Genomic DNA, 21,152 nt, shown 5'->3' with positions numbered 1-21,152 from the left:
TACAGGATCATCTGCCTCTGGTTTTCAGTGCAACGGCCACATCTCAAAACCTGATCAGCATTTGTTATTTTTTTTAAATAATCCATTAAACTCGGATATACACCGATCAGGCATAACATTATGATCCTAATATTGTGTTTGCTGCTAAAACAGTCCTGACCCATCGAGGTATGGACTCCACTAGACCCCTGAAGGTGTGCTGTGGTATCTGGCACAAAGATGTTAGCAGCAGATCCTTTAAGTCCTGTAATTTGTGAGGTGAGGCCTCCATGGATCGGACTTGTTTGTTCAGCACATTCCACAGATGCTCGACTGGATTGAGATCTGGGGAATTTGGAGGCCAAGTCAACGCCTCAAACTCATTATTGTGCTCCTCAAACCATTCCTGAACCATTTGTGCTTTGTGTCAGGAGCATTATCCTGCTGGAAGAGCCACAGCCACCAGAATACCGTTCCCATGAAAGGCTGAACATGGTCTCAGCAATGCTTAGGTAGGTGGAGCGTGTTAAAGTAACATCCACATGGATGGAGGACCCAAGGTTTTCCAGCAGAACATTGCCCAAAGCATCACACTGCCTCCGCCGGCTCGCCTTCTTCCCATAGTGCATCCTGGGGCCATGTGTTCCCCAGGTAAGCCACACACACGCAGCCGGCCATCCACGTGATGTAAAAGAACACGTGATTCCTCAGACCAGGCCACCTTCCTCCATTGCTCCGTGGTCCAGTTCTGATGGTCAAACTCGCTCAAATCCTTACGCTTGCCCATTATTCCTGCTTCTAACACATTAACTTTGAGGACAAAATGTTCACTTGCTGCCTAATATATCCCACCCACTAACAGGAGCCGTGATGAAGAGATAATCAGAGTTATTTACTTCACCTGTCAGTGGTCATTATGTTATATTGGGTTGGTTTATGTCACAATATGGGAGAAAAGATCTGACATTACTTTCATTTTATCATGACTTTATCATGACATAAAGGACTAAAGCCGGGTGCACACTGTGCGATTTTGCCCACGATTTGGCCGTCTGAGACAAATTTAGCAAATCCTAAAAGATTCCTCAGATCCTAGGCTAAAATCTGACGTCTTTGGTCGTTAGTTTGACATGTTCACCGGCAGCCGATTAATGAGCGCTGCGATCAAATTTTACCTCAGACGAATTTCTGGCAGTGTCAGAAGATTTGCCGCACAGAATCCTGCAGTGTGACTTCTCCTACGACAACAGTAAAATATCTCCGTTTTTCAAGACAAACTATGACCAAAACGAGAGCTAGAGATTTCTCTGTAGCCAGCATTTCAGTCCCGTAATGCAGCTCACTGTCACCGAACGCGTCATTCATTGATGATATAAAGCTCCGGGTGAGTTTTCTTGCGCGCGTCCGTTTTTAGCGCGCCTTCACTATCGTGCAGTCTGACATAAATGCCAACTGAGATCTTACAGTGTGACATGGCTTACATCGGGGATCATGTTCGTACAGTCTGACAGGGGACATTCGCAAAGGATTTTGAAAAATCGCACAGTGTACAGGACCCATAAGTCACTTACAGTATAAGAGAGAAAGATGACATATTTATGGACTCACCTGTTGTAAATGTCGTCATCTTCACCTCCCCAGCCCCAGTACTCATTTGGGAAGCCATTGATTTTGAGAAACTGTTTTTTGCTAAGGCCAGACACCCCTCCAAAGTACCCTGCATAGGGCAGCCTGCAAGAAGGGACAGACCACAGTCAGCTGAAACACAATCGAGCATCAAGTGTCAAAACTGAGCGCACAAGACCCTACTATCACCAATAACACTTTCGCTAATGGCTATAGCTCAAACAGTCTATTCTTGTCCGTGTCCATTTGCAATGTATGGTTAAAGGCTTTGGATTCTCATTAGATTAGATTTTGGATTCAAGTGTAGAGTGGAAACTCATTCTGAAGGTTCAGTTCTCTGAACTAAGCCCTTTAGTCAGCCAACTGAAGCATCTGAATTTGACAAAATTGCATCTTGTATGAGTGATTCTACAGAGACCCAGAGTCCTCCCACAGGGGATTGAACACTTTCCAATGATATCTGATCTTTCATAAGATTGGTTTCCCGCCGAAGCTAAGCAGGGCTGAGCCTGGTCAGTACTTGGATGGGCGATTAACTGGTAAAACTAGTCTACAGCGCGCTATCCTTTTGACCATCAGAAGCTCACGTCTGTGCCATCTGATCCGACTCACAGCAACAGAAAACCATCATAGCCTTTTAAGTTAGATAACAGGGAAATAGACCATCTACGATAGCCTAATGTATTGTAAGTCAAACAGCAACAGTCACTAAAATAACTACTCAATGGTAGGCTGAGGCTCATTTAAAAATGATGGTAGTAGACTAGTGCTACATCTACTGGAGCAAGGTTAGGCATTTCATGTATTGCTATCTCCTGAATTAGTTAATCAGTCCCTTAATAATCATGTTAACTATGTCTGCAATTTACTAGCGTTGCCATAGGAATGCTTCGGCTTTTGCCACCCGGAAGAGCGTTTATTACTGTTGTGACGTCATGGTGAATTGTCGTATACTGTCAATAAGCATCATCATTCAGATGAGATGTTAAACCGAGCTTTGACTCTTAATTAAAAATCCCAGGATGTCCTTCAGAAAAATAGTAGGGGTGTAACCCCGGCATCCTGGCCAAATTTTCCCATTGGCCGTCATGGCCTCCTAATCATCCCCCTTGGCTTAATCACTCTGTCTCCTCTCCACTGCTGATGTGTGGTGGGTGTTCTGGCACACAATGGCTGCCGTCGCATCATCCAGGTGAGGTGGATGAAGCACATTGGTGGTGGTTGAGATTCGATCAGAGACCGATTAAATGAACTTATTAAAGTCTGTCCAAACAAACACAGATTGCCATATTAATGACAGTAATATACCCGGTCAAAAGTGCCTGTATGAACATGACCACTCAAACTATTTCCTATGTTTTAAATAACATCATGACGTGTTCATCTTATTTCTGCTCATCTCAAGGATGAGCAGAAATCTGTAGCAAACGTTGCAGCTTTGAGGCACTTGGAGAAAGTTTCCTCATGTCCACTTTACAATCACAGTTATTTCATCTTCTGTACATCCTGCAGGAGTTTCTGCGTTGCCCCCATTCTACGTAAAGCGCTTTGAGTACCCAGAAAAGAGCTACTATATAAATGTAACAAATTTATATGCAAAAAAATCTCAAATCAAATTAAAGGTGTCCAAATGAAATCCTTAGCAATGCGTATTACTATTACTTTTTTTAAAATATATTTACCGTAGGACATTTACAAAATATATTTATGGAACATGATGTTAATATCTGTATGATTTTTGGCATAAAAGAAAAATTATTCTTCATTTTGACCCGTACAATGTATTGTTGGCTATTGCCACAGATATACCCTTGAGACGCACGACTGCTGAAGTGCTCCAGGGGCATAAATGCAGTAATTACACCAATAAACAAATACAGTTGTGGCAAGGGGGGCGTGGTTCAGCGAGGTCTGCAGCGGGAGAGAGAGCCGCGGGACAAGCGGTAAGTGAGTGGGTTGGAAGCAGATTAATAACACCTGTCTCTCGTTCCAGTAATGAGCGCGGGGACGGTATAAGAGATCGGTGGAACCGGAGACCGAGGAGAAAGAGAGTCGGACTGTTGGTGCGAGAACACAGAGACTGAGTTTACCCGGAAGCCGGAAGTGCCGCGAACCGGAAGTTATTGTTGCTTATGAGTTTGACTGAGAACACACGAAGAAGTGTGTTATTGACATTGAGAAAGAGAAAATAAAGATACGCATCAACAGTCCAGCCGACCCCTGTGTCCTCTTCCTTCCTTACTATATCGAACTTGTTACACTGGTGCCGAAACCCGGGAAGGAAGTAGGACCGCGCCGCCGCCATGACAACACCAACGCCCTCCGCCTCGCCGTTTGCGGACATCATCACCTCTCTCGCGGCCCTCCATCAGGAGCAACACCAGTCCATGATGGACCTGCGGGCGGACCAGGAGCGCCGCTTCGAGGCCATCGTCCGCGGCCAGCAAGAGGACCGCGAGAGGTTCCGGAGCTGGATCGACCGGGAGGTTCGCACCGAAGCCGCCGGGCTCGCCAGCGCACCGGTCCACGTGCCCCTACACAAGATGGGGCCACAGGACGATCCCGAGGCCTTCATAGACCTATTTCAGAAGGCCGCGGAGGCCTGCGGGTGGCCCCGGGCACAGTGGCCGGTGCGCCTCATTCCTCTGCTGACCGGAGAAGCCCAGGCGGCCGCCCAACAACTGCCGGTGGCGAACCTCCTGGAATATGAAGACCTGAAGAGGGCCATCATCCAGCGGGTCGGCCGGACCCCAGAGCAGCACCGCCAGAGGTTCCGCTCGCTGGAGTGGGGCGAGGCCGGCCGACCATTCGCGATGGCCCAACAGCTCCGGGACGCGTGCCGCAAATGGCTATTGGCCGGTGGAAGCGACGTGGACCACATCGTCGATCTGGTGGTACTGGAGCAGTTTATCGCTCGGCTACCCAAGAAGACCGCCGAGTGGGTCCAGTGCCACCGGCCCACGTCGCTGACGACGGCCATCAACCTGGCGGAGGACAATCTGGTGGCGTGCCCGGGGGTCGGCGAGCCCCTACTAATCTCTCCCTCTCTCTCTCCCCCCTCTGTCTCTCCCTCTCGCCCTGTCCCTCTCCCCAGGTCCCGTCCTCCAGGCCCTCCTCGCGTTCCCCCCGGAGGCCGGGGTGGGATGGGCCCAGGACCGTCAGGGAGTTCGCGGGCTCCGCCCAGGGGGGCGGGGCCGCTAGGGGCGGGTGGCGACAATGGCTCCGGTTTCACACCCTCCCCGCGCTCATTTTCCAACCCACTCCCCGCCGCAGGGGTGGCGGGTAAGCCTGGGCTGGCCTGCTGGCGGTGCGGTGATCCGGATCATTTTGTGGACCGATGTCCGAGGATGGACATCGGGACAATGATCCGGATCCCGGACGTCCAGCGGACCACCCCCGATCAAGCAGGAGAGTACCAAATTCCTGTAAGTATCAAGGGGGGTACATATCAGGCCTTGGTGGATTCAGGATGTAACCAAACCTCGATCCATCAAAGCCTGATGCAGCCTGGGGCATTGGATACAAGCCGCATGGTTAAGGTGCGGTGTGTGCACGGGGATGTGGTGGAATATCCGGTTGTCCCAGTCACGATACAGTTTAGGGGGAAAAAGCATAGTGTTGAGGTGGCGGTTAGTCCCCACCTCCGGCATCCGCTAATTCTGGGGACGAATTGGCCCGCCTTTTCGGCGTTATTGGGGTCGTTATGCGCGGATGCCGCTTGGGAAAACAAGGCTAGGAACGGGGCGGTGCGAGTGCAGGTTGGCGAGACTGATACGGGACCCTTGGGAACAGCTTCAGAGGAACCGAGCGGGGTTGAGAGACTGATTCTCTCGGACCGCGATGACTTCCCTCTGGAGCAGTCTCAAGATGAGACTCTAAAACATGCTTTTCAACAGGTCCGCACTATCGACGGTCAGTCCCTCCAACCCGCATTGCCCGTCACGTATCCTTATTTTGCCATAATTAAGGATAGGTTGTATCGAGTGACCCAAGACGCTCAGACAAAAGTGGATACAACCCAGTTGTTAGTACCAAAGAGCCGCCGGGAAATGCTTTTCCAGGCGGCTCACTCTAACCCGATGGCGGGCCACCTGGGACAGGCGGCCACGCTGAATCGTTTAATGACCCGATTTTTTTGGCCAGGCATTCATGACAATGTGCGCAGGTGGTGCGCGTCTTGTCCTGAATGTCAGTTGGTGAACCCACTGGCCGCCCCAAAAGCGCCATTGCGCCCCCTACCATTAATGCAGGTCCCCTTCGAGAGAATTGCGATGGACCTCATCGGGCCATTAGAGCGATCCGCACGCGGACATCGTTTTGCGCTAGTTATCGTGGACTACGCAACACGGTATCCGGAAGCAGTGGCTCTCCGCAACATCTCTGCGAAGAGTGTTGCGGACGCACTGTTTCGTTTAATCTCCCGAGTGGGGATTCCGAAGGAAATCCTCACTGATCAAGGCACGACGTTTATGTCACGCACGTTAAGCGAATTGTACGGATTATTGGGCAATCCATTCGAACAAGCGTCTATCACCCACAAACAGACGGCTTGGTCGAACGGTTTAATCGCACTCTTAAATCCATGATCCGTAAATTCGTACAGGAAGATGCCAAAAATTGTGCTCGGTTAGAACCCCTCTTATTCGCTGTGCGAGAGGTCCCGCAAGCCTCCACAGGGTTTTCCCCCTTCGAGCTTCTCTACGGACGGCAGCCCCGGGGGGTGCTGGACGTCCTACGAGAAACTTGGGAGGAGGGGCCTTCTTTGGCCAAGAACGAAATTCAATATGTGCTGGACTTGCGAACAAAACTCCACACCTTGGGGCGGCTATCTAGGGAGAATTTGTTGCAAGCCCAGGACAGCCAAAGCCGGTCGTATAACAGGGGTACGAGACTACGCAAATTCACACCGGGAGAGAAAGTGCTCGTATTACTCCCTACATCGAGCTCTAAATTAATGTCGAAGTGGCAGGGGCCGTTTGAGGTCGCACGACAGGTTGGAGACCTCGATTATGAAGTGATACGGTCCGATAGGAACGGGGCACGTCAAATATACCACCTCAATCTCCTTAAGAAATGGAATGAGGTGGAATCAGTGTTGTTGGCGACGGTGATCGGGGGAGAGGATGATCTCGGGCCAGAGGCGAGCATCAAAGCACAATCGGTCGCGCTGGCCCCTGGGGGAGATCACCTCTCACCGTCCCAACTCACTGATCTATCAAAACTACAGGCGGAGTTCGCCGACGTGTTTTCGCCCCTACCGGGACGTACCAACTTAATTCAGCACCATATCGAGACCGAGCCGGGCGTGGTAGTTCGCAGCCGGCCGTATCGCTTACCTGAACACAAGAAAAAAGTAGTTCAGGAAGAATTAGGGGCAATGCTCGATATGGGAGTAATAGAGGAGTCCAACAGTGACTGGGCGAGCCCGATCGTTTTGGTCCCTAAGACCGACGGCTCGGTCAGGTTCTGTGTGGACTACCGCAAGGTGAACGCAGTGTCGAAATTCAACGCGTATCCAATGCCGCGGGTTGACGAGTTGCTTGATCGGCTGGGCACGGCTCGATTTTATTCGACATTGGACTTAACGAAGGGCTATTGGCAGATCCCCTTGTCTCCATTGTCCAAAGAAAAGACAGCTTTCACCACGCCGTTTGGATTACACCAATTCGTCACGCTTCCCTTCGGCTTGTTCGGGGCACCCGCTACCTTTCAGCGCCTCATGGACAGGATTTTGCGTCCCCATGCCGCATATGCTGCTGCCTACCTGGACGATATCGTGATTTACAGTCACGATTGGCAGCGGCATATGCAGCATGTCAGGGCGGTCTTGAGGTCGCTGAGGGGAGCGGGGCTCACGGCCAATCCGAAGAAGTGTGCAATTGGGCGGGTGGAGGTAAGATATCTGGGCTTCCACTTGGGTCATGGACAGGTGCGTCCCCAAATTGATAAGACCGCCGCAATTGCAACCTGTCCGAGACCCAAGACCAAAAAGGAGGTAAGGCAGTTCTTGGGGCTGGCGGGATATTATAGACGGTTTATACCAAATTATTCGGACCTCACCAGCCCTTTGACTGACCTTACTAGAAAGGGGCTACCAGATACGGTCCAATGGACGGAGCCGTGCCAGCAGGCCTTCACCCGAGTTAAGGCTGCTCTATGTGGCGGGCCGCTTTTACACTCCCCTGACTTTTCTCTCCCTTTTCTGTTGCAGACTGACGCGTCGGACAGGGGGCTGGGCGCAGTCCTGGCCCAGGAGGTGGAGGGGGGAGAGCGGCCGGTGCTGTACATCAGCCGCAAGCTCTCCAAGAGGGAAGCTAAGTACAGCACCATCGAAAAGGAGTGCCTTGCCATCAGGTGGGCCGTTCTCACCCTCCGCTACTACCTTCTGGGGCGGGAGTTCACCCTCTGTTCGGACCACGCTCCTCTCCAATGGCTCCACCGCATGAAGGATACCAACGCGCGGATCACCCGTTGGTATCTAGCTCTTCAGCCTTTTAAGTTCCAGGTGGTCCACAGGCCGGGTGCTCAGATGGCTGTGGCCGACTTCCTCTCCAGAAATGGGGGGGTGGGGGGGTGGGGGGGTGGGGGGGGCTGCAGGCCGGACGGCTCCCCGGCCTGAGTCGGGCGGTGGGGGTATGTGGCAAGGGGGGCGTGGTTCAGCGAGGTCTGCAGCGGGAGAGAGAGCCGCGGGACAAGCGGTAAGTGAGTGGGTTGGAAGCAGATTAATAACACCTGTCTCTCGTTCCAGTAATGAGCGCGGGGACGGTATAAGAGATCGGTGGAACCGGAGACCGAGGAGAAAGAGAGTCGGACTGTTGGTGCGAGAACACAGAGACTGAGTTTACCCGGAAGCCGGAAGTGCCGCGAACCGGAAGTTATTGTTGCTTATGAGTTTGACTGAGAACACACGAAGAAGTGTGTTATTGACATTGAGAAAGAGAAAATAAAGATACGCATCAACAGTCCAGCCGACCCCTGTGTCCTCTTCCTTCCTTACTATATCGAACTTGTTACAACAGTATAATGTATACAGTTCAGTAATATATAATCAATCAATCAAACAGTCAACTTTATTTATATAGCTCTTTTACAATGACGATTGTTTCAAAGCAGCTTCACATTGTTAAACAGGACAATATTGCAAAAAAATTTGATCTGGCTGTACCGTCGTTCTGTCGAAAGCAGTGATGTTATCAGCTTATTTTAATTTATCATATATCGACAATGTTGACAGATCAGTATTATAGTTTATAGAATTAAATAAGACCAATATAACAAATTAAAAACATGCAAATATAATAATAATAATAATATATATTATTTGGCTTTCATTAAATGTGTTACACATACATTCAACTGATTGTTAACTAGTTATAGTACTAACTTTCCAACATGGCTCACATTTTAAGATTGAGGTTGATTTCAGAAAGTGAATTCCCTGAGGATGTCACAGATTTAAGATTGTCTTGGCCCTTTCGGCCCCTCACACAAAGACAGGAAATTAAACACCATGGAGCAAAGGACAATGTGTCTTCTGCCGACAGAAGACAGACCAAATTCATTTCAAGTTTGAGAATATATATATATATATAAAAAGACGTAATACGGAGAACCATTGTTTTAATATCTCCAGCTCTTACATTTATAGAGAACTGGTATGTCTCAGCTAAATAATTGTCTGCCTTGAAAAATGAATACACATGCTCGCCAAAGCTCCAGGTCTGTCTAGACTGGCACAGCACCTGACAAATTAACTTTTGATACATAATAATTCAGCCGCATTCTCAAGATGACAAAGCGTCTTAAGACATATATCTTCCCTATAGTGGAAAAAAAAAGCAATTAATCATCAGACGCACAGGTTTTGACAGACAGCCCTCAAGCTTTGGCTGTTTGATTAACTGACTCTGTTCTCTGCAAAGAAACAAAGACACATACAGACATGGCATCTATTCATATATATGTAAATAGCAACAAATGCAGCCCAGCATATTTGTAATAAACTCGGGCTAAGATATTAAATATATCATATAAAACATGCCACTGATTTTATTTTATTGCATTTTCAGGCTTATTTTATATGAGTTCTGATTATTTATGTATCAAAAGGGACCAGAACTATAAAAGTGGGATGAAATGATATATCAAATACAGTGTGTCCTACAATTTGATATTTAATGTTACCTGAAGCCGAATTTGTCCATGGCAATGGCAAAGTGACGGGGCTGGTCGTAACAGTGGTAGAGGTTCCGGTCATCCATAGGGATTAGGTCCACATCGCTGAAAATGAAGCAGTCGTATTCTGCGTCTTTCAGAGCCTCCGTGTAGCCAACATTAAGCAGCTTGGCCCGATTAAAGGTGTCCTCACCAAGCTGAAACAAATTATAAATAAATAACAGCTCAATAAACAACTGAAACTCTTTATTGTGACTTTATATAATGATAATAAGATAATGATCATTCATTTCTTTATATATGCTATTTTACATGTACAAATGTACACTTTATAATGAGGTTTAATGTAAGTTAACATTAGTTAACTACTTTAGTTAACATAATAATGAATAATTCTATAGCATTAATTAAAGCAATAGCAATATGTAAGCTATAGCAATATGTAAGATTTTTTGCAGTAAAATATCCAAAAAAAAACCAGGCCAGTGCTATATATTTTTGTCTTTGTCCAGAGTACTTTGAGATGGCGAATTATATAGCTCAACACGATTAAATATTAGAATATCATCGGTATGATGTAACTACAAAACACAGGCGAAGAAGAGGCAAAAAAACAAGCGATGATATGTAAACACACTGTAAAAAAATTGTTGTTGGTTTTTGTTGGTTTAAGTTAAAAAAGTAAGTAACCTGGTTGCCTTAAATTTTTGAGTTTATTGAAATTAAACATTTGAGTTGATACAATGAAGGAAATCTTACTGTATCTGAACCACATAAAAAATTTGATAATTCTTGAAAATAGCACTATTTGGCATGTTTCACTGCGTCATCAGAAATAAAACACACAATTACCCAATATGCTTACAGTTATTGAATCTCAAAAATGTTCATTGTATTAACTCAAAATTTTAATTTCAATGAACTCAAAATTTTAAGGCAACCAGGTAACTGTTTTTCTAAATATTTTTTACAGTACAGATGTATATGTAAAATACCGCGAACATCAACATTAAACAGCATATATATGAATCAAAACTGCCTAATGTTTCTGAATGAAACGTGGACCCATAACGAGCTCTAGGACTGTGAGGCATTAGGGGTGTTGATGGACTCGATCTCCATACACTCTATCTATATTTGGTCATCCCTGAATCTGATCTGGAGTCAGTCTTTCACAAAAATGTGATTTTCTCAGCTTTTGGTTCAAAATGTTAACCTAGAAATCTAGACGCACCCTAGCGGCAGATAAATTTAATTTGCCCGCAAGTGTCGTCTAGGCACTCTCAATACCTATCTGAGCTGTATTCCTCAGAATCTGGACGGCCCAATCACATTGTGTATAGAGTCGGCGGGCGGGGCCATAATGACGACGGCCGAGTTGCGTTTGCGTGCTTCTAGTAAACACAGAAACTGGCGAACGGCGGCGGTCTTTCGAATCAGCTCTGCCCGCGCCTCTGGAAGACTTGGAGTTAAGCTTTCCTCTGAGAAAAGAACAAAGAGCGGCACTGAAGTCATTCTTAAAAAGGGAAGATGTGTTCTGAGTTTAGCCGACCGGATACGGCGAATGTTTAATCAGTCAGAGAGCTCTGCTTCACCGTCGTTGCTCCGGTTGGTGTAGCGCTATCCTATCGCGTGCAGAGGGAGTTTGACAGACAGCCATTTATCCCGCCCCTCGGATTGAGCCGTCAATGGTGAGTTTCCAGACCAAACATCTTGATGTGGGTCTGGCTTGTCAGGCTATCAAAATGTTGCTTTTTTTAAACAAAACTGACCCATATTCAAGTGTTGATAAAAAGGAATGCATGAAGCTAGAATAAAACATTTTTTGTTGTTGTTTAAAAGAAGAGGGTGTGCTCTTTTTTGTTGTTGTTGTTGATATATTGCATGCTTGAATATTCATACAATAAAATATTCTATGGGCCATTACATTTCTGTGAAAATGATCAAAAACCCTGGTGGTGGCTGACAACTTTTTCTTTAAACCGCTCTAAATCTATGTCAAGCTCTAAATATTTAATTGGGTAGAAATTGTGAATGGGTTGGGGGCATTTAAGTCGAAAAGCTTGAGAACCACTGAGCTAGACATAAATGTATAAAATAAATACATCCAATTCCTTCTGTTAGATTGCAATTCCTACAGTAAATGTATAAAAATGTCTAATTTGGAGCAATAAAACACACAGATCCGCAGGCCATGTAACATCACAACACCATGTGGTGTCTTGAACTAATAATCCAGTGTGACAATAATCCCATGTAATCCTGTAATACCTGAGATTTGGCCTAATAATCCAAAGGTGTGAACTACTGCCACAAATCTACTGCCTTTTCAGCACAATGCCTGTGGATCTGCACTACAAAAGCATTGCCAAAATGATTAAAGGATGCATACGTGAGCCTTTGACGTGTTGCATTCACTGCACAAACGCAGCTGCAAACAGAAGCGCCTCTCGAGCTTAATTCACTACGCCGATGCTAAAAAAGTAGGGAAAATAACTTAATACTAAGTGACTTCTAGCTTCTATCAATATTTATCCTAACTTCAATTCTCTCAGAGGCCCAGAGAAGAGAAGACACTTCAATATATACGAGAGATAAATGGAGAAAGAGTGAGGGGGGCAGATAAGGCAATATCTTTAAGAGACGTAAAATAGCTTTTTTTCATCAGCAAGGGTGCTCATTAAACATTACTGTGCTCATTTCAACTAGTTTAATACGATTTATTCCTTGTGAGATGGCAGACAGCTCAGGCAAACACACAGCAGTGGATATCTGGCAATAACACACCTCGCTAAAAACGACAGATTTATAATAAGGACATTCTCACGATTGAGCATTTCTCATCCAAGAAACCAGCTCCAAGACAGTGGATATGTGGACATCATGAACAGATGGTTTTGGAACAAAAAAAAAGTGTAATTATTTTTAGAAAAGAGATCATCGGAACTAAGCAATCATTCTAAAGTTTCAGCTGTGAGGTGTTTGGCTTGTTTTGCATGGTTCCATGAAGTAGGGTTGATTATGAAACAGGTGTAGTATCGTCCCCTCATTAGCCGACTTGCACCTGTTCTAACTCATTAACCTCAACAGGGACAAAGTCTCGTCTGGGAGGTGTTACATTATCCTATTTTTGGGGTACATCATCCAATCAAACATAAGTTATTGTAGTCCTGTGCACAGTTATACACTATATTGCCAAAAGTATAGGGACACCCGTCTAAATCGCTCAGGTGTTCAGTCACTTCATGGCCACAGGTGTATAAATCAAGCACTAGGCAGACGCTTCTACACATAGCTTCGGCTATACAGTCGTTCTGGAGAAAACGGTAATGTCATCAGCTCATTTCAATTCATCAAATAGCGATGGTGGGCCGAGCAGTAATAAAGTTGATACAGTTAATTTAGTAATTCATTTTATTTGGATAATAATTTGAAAACTTAAATTGAATTTTTTGTGTCCCCCAACTGAGCAAGCCAAGCCAAAGGCGACAGTAAGGAACCAAAACTCCATCAGGGCATGATGGAGAAAAATAAACCTTGGGAGAAACCAGACTCAGGCCACGTTTACACATAGTGAAGGGACGAGCTATGAGAAATGAATAGAAAAATGAATATTTCATCCCCATTTTCAAAAATAACATCGTGCACATACCATCGTTTTCAAAAAAGTTGTTGTTTACTAGCCTGACAAGCCAGACCCACATCAAGATGTTTGGTCTGGAAACTCACCATTGACAGCTCAATCCGAGGGGCGGATAAACGGCTGTCTGTCAAACTCCCTCTGCACGCGATAGGATAGCGCTACAACCAACCAGAGCAACAAAGGTGAAGCAGAGCTCGTTGAAGCTAGTAAACATGTGAAGATTAAACTTTCGCCGTATCCGGTCGGCAAAACTCGAACACATCTTCCCTTTTTAAGAATGACTTCAGTGCCGTTCTTTGTTCTTTTCTCAGAGAAAAGCTTAACTCCAAGTCTTCCAGAGTCTCGGTCAAAGCTGATTCGAAAGGCCGCTGTTCGCCAGCGTCTGTGTTTACTAGAAGCACGCAAACGCAACTCGGCCGTCATTATGTTAAGCCCCGCCCACCGACTCTATACACGATGTGACTGGCTCGACCAGAGTTTGGTTTTTACAGCTCAGAAGTGTATTGAGAGTTGCTAGACGACACTCACGGCAGATTAGATTTGCTGCCACTAGGGTACGTCTAGATTTCTAGGCTAGTCGTTTACATCAACCCGCATAAATACGCCATCAGGCACCATCATAGCTATGGCAAACCTATGGGCGGCAGCGTAGGGAGAAGGATAAAGCCATGCAAGCCAATCAGAATCCTCAAAATCGACAACAACGAATAGCACGAACGACTTCCTGTTCCTTTCAAAACAACAGACATGACGCGAGGTTCGTTTGTGTGGTTAGACAGCGAAGTGGAGTTAAAAGTGTGTGCACAAAAGTAAAAATGAGTACCACCTTAAAGGGTTAGTTCACCCAAAAATGAAAATTAGATGTTTATCTGCTGACCCCCAGTGCGTCCAACATGTAGGTGTGTTCGTTTCTTCAGTTGAACACAAATGAAGATTTTTAACTCAACCGTTGCTGTGTGCCAGTCACATAATGGGGTGAATGGGTAACAAGTCTAAAGCCCCTTTCACACTGCGATTCCGGCAAATACACGGATAATGCGACCCGGCATTTGTTCCCAGGCCGCTAGATTTGGTCCATTCTCACTGCCAGCGAAATACCGTAATATGTGTGCTTTCACACACAACGCTTAACGGTCCCGGGTCGAGTTGACACGTGACATCCGGATGTGACGTATAATGGCGAGCGATCTCAGCTTCAGCGCGGATAGGAAGAAGCTCCGTGGTCTCGACTTGTGTCCAGTTTGCACACATTTCTGCTTGTTTAATTTTAGTTTCTTTTGTATACGAACACTCTCTGCGTTTAAAACATCGACGAGCTCTTCTGGCACTGCAGGGTTGTGTTATTGAAAAAACAAGCTCTAGGAGTCGCACGATAACTACGTACACGTTGCGGCATTAGTTTCGGCTTTTGTTCACACAGCGCTCGTCCCGGGTCGAATACCGCAATATTACTAGGTCCCCGACCCAGGTCGAATTCGGTAATCAATCGCGGGACGTGGTTGCTTTCACACAGAAGGCGACCCGGGAATGTTCCGGGAATATTGCGGGTCCGACGTGCAGTGTGAAAGGCGCTTATGAGAGGTAAACATACAAACAAAAAAAACAAGCTTAGGCAATGTGCACAAAAACCAGCTGCTCCTGACAACACACTGATGTCTTAAGACACGAACCGATCGGTTTCTGTGAGAAACACAAAAGTATTTATGTTATTTTTTTTTTACCTCATATCATTTTTACCTCATGTCTTAACAAATCAATGTGTCGTCACGAGCAGCAGGTTTTTTGTGCACGTTGCCTAACCATGTATTTTTTTTTGGTATGTTTACGTCTCATAAATTCTGGGTTTGTACATTTTCAACCCAACTTGGGTTGTTTTTAACCCAGCATGTTTAAGAGTGTTTTGCTCTCATAGACTTGTTACCCATTCACCCCATTATATGACTGGCACACAGCAACGGTTGAGTTAAAAATCTTCATTTGTGTTCAACTGAAGAAACAAACACACCTACATGTTGGACACACTGGGGGTCAGCAGATAAACATCACAGTCTCATTTTTGGGTGAACTATCCCTCTAACAGCATCCATGATCAAACAAATCTAAACATAGGGCGCTCACATGACGTAAGCATTTTCTGGCACATAATGTGACGTTTGAGAACCTAAAACCCTGTTTCTCCCAGTTCACATGGCAACACATGACCGGCATTTTCAGAAATCTCCACTTTGGCCGGAGTTTTTAGAAATAATCATTTTCTGGGATTAAAAACGGCATTTTCGTGTAATTGACAGGCCAAAACACAGGGAAATATCTGTGTTTTCACATCGTGTAAACAGGGCCTCGGTCGGGGTGCAGTTCCCCTCTGGCCTATTAACACACAGTCTAGGATTATTATTCTGGCAGCATTACAGGTCAGAAATCATATTAGATCGGAATATGCAAAGGTTCAAGGTATCACGCAAGAGACGGGTTTATTAAGGATGATGCGTCGATTACACAAAAATATGAACATTTGAAGGATCGGAGTCATCGCGCCGGACACAGGTTTATTTAGGATGACGTGTCGAGTAAACAGTTATTGAATAGGAAGTGACTCTCAGACCCCAAGCTGAGTGGTTAGTTACCATGTAAAATACCATTGAACGTGAATATGGTTATATAAATCCTCATACAAGTTTGATCTAAACCCATCACAAACAGCCCAAACTGAAACGCATCTCCACTGAAGGTTGTTTCTAATTGTAGTTGGAGGAAAATCATTCTCAGCTGGAGCTCAGATAATAAAACAGCCTCCTTCTTTCCATCCGTACCACACTGAGTACGACGACTGTTCCTTAACCCAGACTTAAACCACTCAGCTTGAGGTCTGAGAGTCACATCGGCCTCCAGCTAGAGTCTCCTTCTTCTAGAAGCTTATCGGAGCCATGTCAGTTGCTCAATACTTGCTCTCTGAGAAGCAATTAGCTGTATTTTTTTATCTGATGATCACACTGATAGCTAAACACAAGCCCTTGCTCGCTCTGGGTCATGAGACAGATCCCTATAGCGGCACACTCAAGGCCAGCCGGGGAATCCTGCCCGGACACCGTTGCTATGGAGACAGATTAGGACCAGGGCTCATCCTGAGAGATTGCATTGTGCATGTTCTCGTGCAGGTGAGTGTGTGCAGGGGTGTGTGTGTGTGTGTGTGTGTGTGTGTGTGTGTGTGTGAGAGAGCCTGCATTATCAGTCCCCACCAGGCTGACCATATCATCCAGCGTGCTATCGATGCCAGAGCTCAAGGCTAGGGAAGAGAGGACATTTTTTTTTAGGAGTGATCCGGATCAACCCGAGTAACAGGGAAGGTGTGCATGAGAGACAGACTGAAGGAACAGAGGGAAGAAAAGAAGCTTCCAGAACTCAACAGCAAGGATTTTTTTTCAGCTCAATTTGTGCGTATAATATATATATACACACATTCAGCTCTGGTAAAAAATTAAGAGACCACTTAACATGGATTTTTCTGGATTTCTGATGGATTTTTTCATAGCTGTAATATATACACATTTAAATTAGACTTGGCCTGAAACAAAATATAAACTAATTTCTGTCCCTTTGTATATCAGCTTTAAATAATGTTTTTTTTTTCTTCTGCTTTCTGACAATTAAATTATCACAGTAATACAAACAATGTACATATGATATTATATGATATGATATTATATTATATTATATATTATTAGATATTATTATATTATATAACATTAAATAATTCTGAATACAAATATTATTACTAATAAACAATATTAAATATTCATAATTCATATGGGGCTCTATCACACACCAAACGTAATGAGACACCAGGCACGACACAAGTGTTTTTTGCTAGTTTCAGCCTTACACAAGTTATAATTTTCACGTCCAGCTCCTCGTTGTTTAAATGCACTGGCGCATCTGTTCCCCCATCAGTGTGTGTGTGTGTGTGTGTGTGTGTGTGTGGCGTCTGATCTAAACCAGGTGTGTTCAGGAGCATTGTTGGAGTGTTGCTATTGTGAGGAACTGAAAACCACTGAACATTGACCAACACACACCGGCTCTAAAGTCAGTAGTGCAGTATTTCTGTGTTATTTAAAGGGTGTGTTAGTAAAATGAGCCTATAGGGGGAGCACAACACACACACACACACACACACACACACACACACACACACACACACACACACACACACACACAAACACTCACTGTCGTGCTTCCATGTTTTATGGGGACTTTCCATAGGCGTAATGGTTTTTATACCGTACAAACTAGGGCTGCACGTTTTCAAGTTTTTCATTAACCGTTAACTGAGGCCCTTAGCGGTTAATACTCGGTTAACCATAGTGTGCGTCAGGGTTATTTTTAGCTTATTAATTTGACGACCACCATCTCCGTAGTGAACGCGCCTATAGAGAGAAATGCACATCATGGATTACATAATCAGAGAGTAGCCTATTTCTTTTCGTTTTAAATTGTTAAAAGACATTTCAAGTTTCTTAAGATCTATTTCATGTCTGCGAGGCGTACGCTGAGTTTCGTTAAATTAGGATGAGATGCGCTCCAGTTCACGAGCAATGCGAGTGGCCGCGAGGGCGCCTGCACGATTAGAGCATGTAACGTTAGTAAAATATGCAGCCGAGAATGATTCACACAGACACAGCGTTTGACTCGCGCGGCTGAGCCTCTCCCGGCAGAGAGTTCAAGTATCTGTGGACTCGTCCCTTCAGCTCTGGCCATCTTGCTTTCAGTCCGCGATTAGCTTTTTTGTTTTCTTCATTACAGTTAAAGTAACGTCTTCTTTTCTCTAGTCATTCACAAGTTTCTCACTTAACTTTCTTTCTTCTGATCCGTTATGCACAGCGTGCGCGGCTCGCGCTCTGCTTCTGCCCTAATGCGACTTATAGTCCAGTGCGACGTATGTTATTTTCCTTTTCATGACGCATATTTTGACTGATGCGACTCATACTCCGGAGCAACTTATAGCCTGAAAAATGCGGTAAGCACTGCATTGCAATACTTGCATTTTGCCCCGTCACTCTCATTTTTAAAGTGCTCCCACGCTTTCTTTGCCCGCTTCATTGCCCGCTTAGAAAGCTGGTCATGACTTCTTCTTGTGGATATTACAAATGTCTGGCAGCGCTCTTGCGGTCTCTAGGGGTGCAAACATATATTACAACTAAATTCAAAGCACGTCATTGACGCCACTTAACCGAGTAAAATGTTTCACTCGGTTACGCAATTTTTAACGGTTAATCGGTCAATCGGTTAACCATGGACACCCCTAGTACAAACCGTATTTTCTATCCCCCTACACTGCCCCTGCCCCTAAACCTACCCATCACAGGAAACATTCTGCATTTTTACTTTCTCAAAAAAACTCCTTCTGTGTGATTTATAAGATGTTTTCCTCATGGGGACCTAAAAATGTCCCCACAAGGACAAGGATTTCGGATATTGCCATCTTTGTGGGGACATTTTGTCCCCATAATGTAGGAATTACCTGGCCTCAGATTATTACACACACAGGGACACGCAGTAGCACACACATATTTTTAAATATTAAAAATAAAAGGATTCCTCTCTAGAGAAGCGTTCAGTCTTTCTGCTCACATGTAAATGAATCCGCCGGTGCGAGCACAACTGGCTTTTAAAGGGAATGGGAGACTCTGATTGGTTTATTGTAACGCCAAAAACACACCCATGACTCATTAAGAGACGAGGGACGACCTAAATAACCAAAGTGGATTCGGACGCGCCCTAAGTGCACCTGCACCGTGAGCTTCAGACCATGAGCTCAGATCGCTAAAATAGGGCCTGTGATATTTGCATTCTTGTAGTTTAATGATCACATAGTAAATACATTTGTCAAAAAATCAGAAAATAAATATTTTCTTAAACAAAACAATTTGTATCCATATCAGTTCTGTGAAGACTTGAAAAGCTAAATTTAACAAGCTACAGTATAATTCTGTCAACTGGCCTGGCTACTGGGACGTTTTTACATTTGTGCTTGGGTTTCTTTTTTCATAAAATGTGAGTGAAATGAAAAATCCAGAAGAACGAAAGATAAGAAAGTAATAATTTAGCTGACGCCGTCAACCAAAGTGACTCAAAGTACACTAATGAGACAAAGCCCTTCGCCGCAAGCCGAGTATCAGATCCTTCCTCGCGGCGATCCTCCGGTTAACCAGTCGTCAGAAACTCTCTCTCTTGCCTAAATGAGGACGCCATATGCTGCACAAGCACACTAAAGTCAACAGACCGCTTGCAGTGAGTGTTTTATACAGGCTTCGTTTTGACAGGCTCTGTTGTTGTGACCTATTTTATCTGCTTGCTACTATAGAAAATGGTGTATAGTCAGTATCATTTCTAAAATACTCTGAGGAAATAACAGCTCTCCACAGAACGGCTGTCAAGCATTACGCTCAGAAACTCGGCCTGGCGTTCTCAACTGTGCCGGGGCAGAGATCGCCGCTAACACTGCTGGAAGTTGTGTATTACAGTGAGCTTGTTTTAGAGGTTGTGTATTACAGTGAGCTTGTTTTAGAGGTTGTGTATTACAGTGAGCTTGTTTTAGAGGTTGTGTATTACAGTGAGCTTGTTTTAGAGGTTGTGTATTACAGTGAGCTTGTTTTGAAAGTTGTGTATTACAGTGAGCTTGTTTTAGAGGTTGTGTATTACAGTGAGCTTGTTTTAGAGGTTGTGTATTACAGTGAGCTTGTTTTAGAGGTTGTGTATTACAGTGAGCTTGTTTTGAAAGTTGTGTATTACAGTGAGCTTGTTTTAGAGGTTGTGTATTACAGTGAGCTTGTTTTGAAAGTTGTGTATTACAGTGAGCTTGTTTTAGAGGTTGTGTATTACAGTGAGCTTGTTTTAGAGGTTGTGTATTACAGTGAGCTTGTTTTAGAGGTTGTGTATTACAGTGAGCTTGTTTTAGAGGTTGTGTATTACAGTGAGCTTGTTTTAGAGGTTGTGTATTACAGTGAGCTTGTTTTAGAAGTTGTGTATTACAGTGAGCTTGTTTTAGAGGTTGTGTATTACAGTGAGCTTGTTTTAGAAGTTGTGTATTACAGTGAGCTTGTTTTAGAGGTTGTGTATTACAGTGAGCTTGTTTTAGAGGTTGTGTATTACAGTGAGCTTGTTTTAGAAGTTGTGTATTACAGTGAGCTTGTTTTAGAGGTTGTGTATTACAGTGAGCTTGTTTTAGAGGTTGTGTATTACAGTGAGCTTGTTTTAGAGGTTGTGTATTACAGTGAGCTTGTTTTAGAGGTTGTGTATTACAGTGAGCTTGTTTTAGAGGTTGTGTATTACAGTGAGCTTGTTTTAGAGGTTGTGTATTAAAGTGAGCTTGTTTTAGAAGTTGTGTATTACAGTGAGCTTGTTTTAGAGGTTGTGTATTACAGTGAGCTTGTTTTAGAAGTTGTGTATTACAGTGAGCTTGTTTTAGAGGTTGTGTATTACAGTGAGCTTGTTTTAGAAGTTGTGTATTACAGTGAGCTTGTTTTAGAGGTTGTGTATTACAGTGAGCTTGTTTTGAAAGTTGTGTATTACAGTGAGCTTGTTTTAGAGGTTGTGTATTACAGTGAGCTTGTTTTGAAAGTTGTGTATTACAGTGAGCTTGTTTTAGAGGTTGTGTATTACAGTGAGCTTGTTTTAGAGGTTGTGTATTACAGTGAGCTTGTTTTGAAAGTTGTGTATTACAGTGAGCTTGTTT

At 44.6% G+C, this 21,152-nt stretch overlaps 1 protein-coding gene across 1 annotated transcript in view; it reads right to left on the bottom strand.

Moving 5' to 3' along the window:
* Positions 1-21,152, bottom strand: part of b4galt2 (UDP-Gal:betaGlcNAc beta 1,4- galactosyltransferase, polypeptide 2) — a 195,339-nt gene that overhangs the window by 27,859 nt on the left and 146,328 nt on the right. Inside the window, exons 4-5 of the mRNA XM_067453492.1 lie at positions 9,790-9,977; positions 1,588-1,710 (exon numbers count right to left, since the gene is read on the bottom strand). Coding sequence (XP_067309593.1) covers positions 1,588-1,710; positions 9,790-9,977 — 311 coding nt within the window. The remainder of the gene's footprint in view (positions 1-1,587; positions 1,711-9,789; positions 9,978-21,152) is intronic.

The sequence above is a fragment of the Pseudorasbora parva genome, chromosome 9 (genome assembly GCF_024679245.1).
Source record: "Pseudorasbora parva isolate DD20220531a chromosome 9, ASM2467924v1, whole genome shotgun sequence".
Taxonomy (NCBI): Eukaryota; Metazoa; Chordata; class Actinopteri; order Cypriniformes; family Gobionidae; genus Pseudorasbora; species Pseudorasbora parva.
This window is presented reverse-complemented; position numbering and strand designations above follow the sequence as displayed.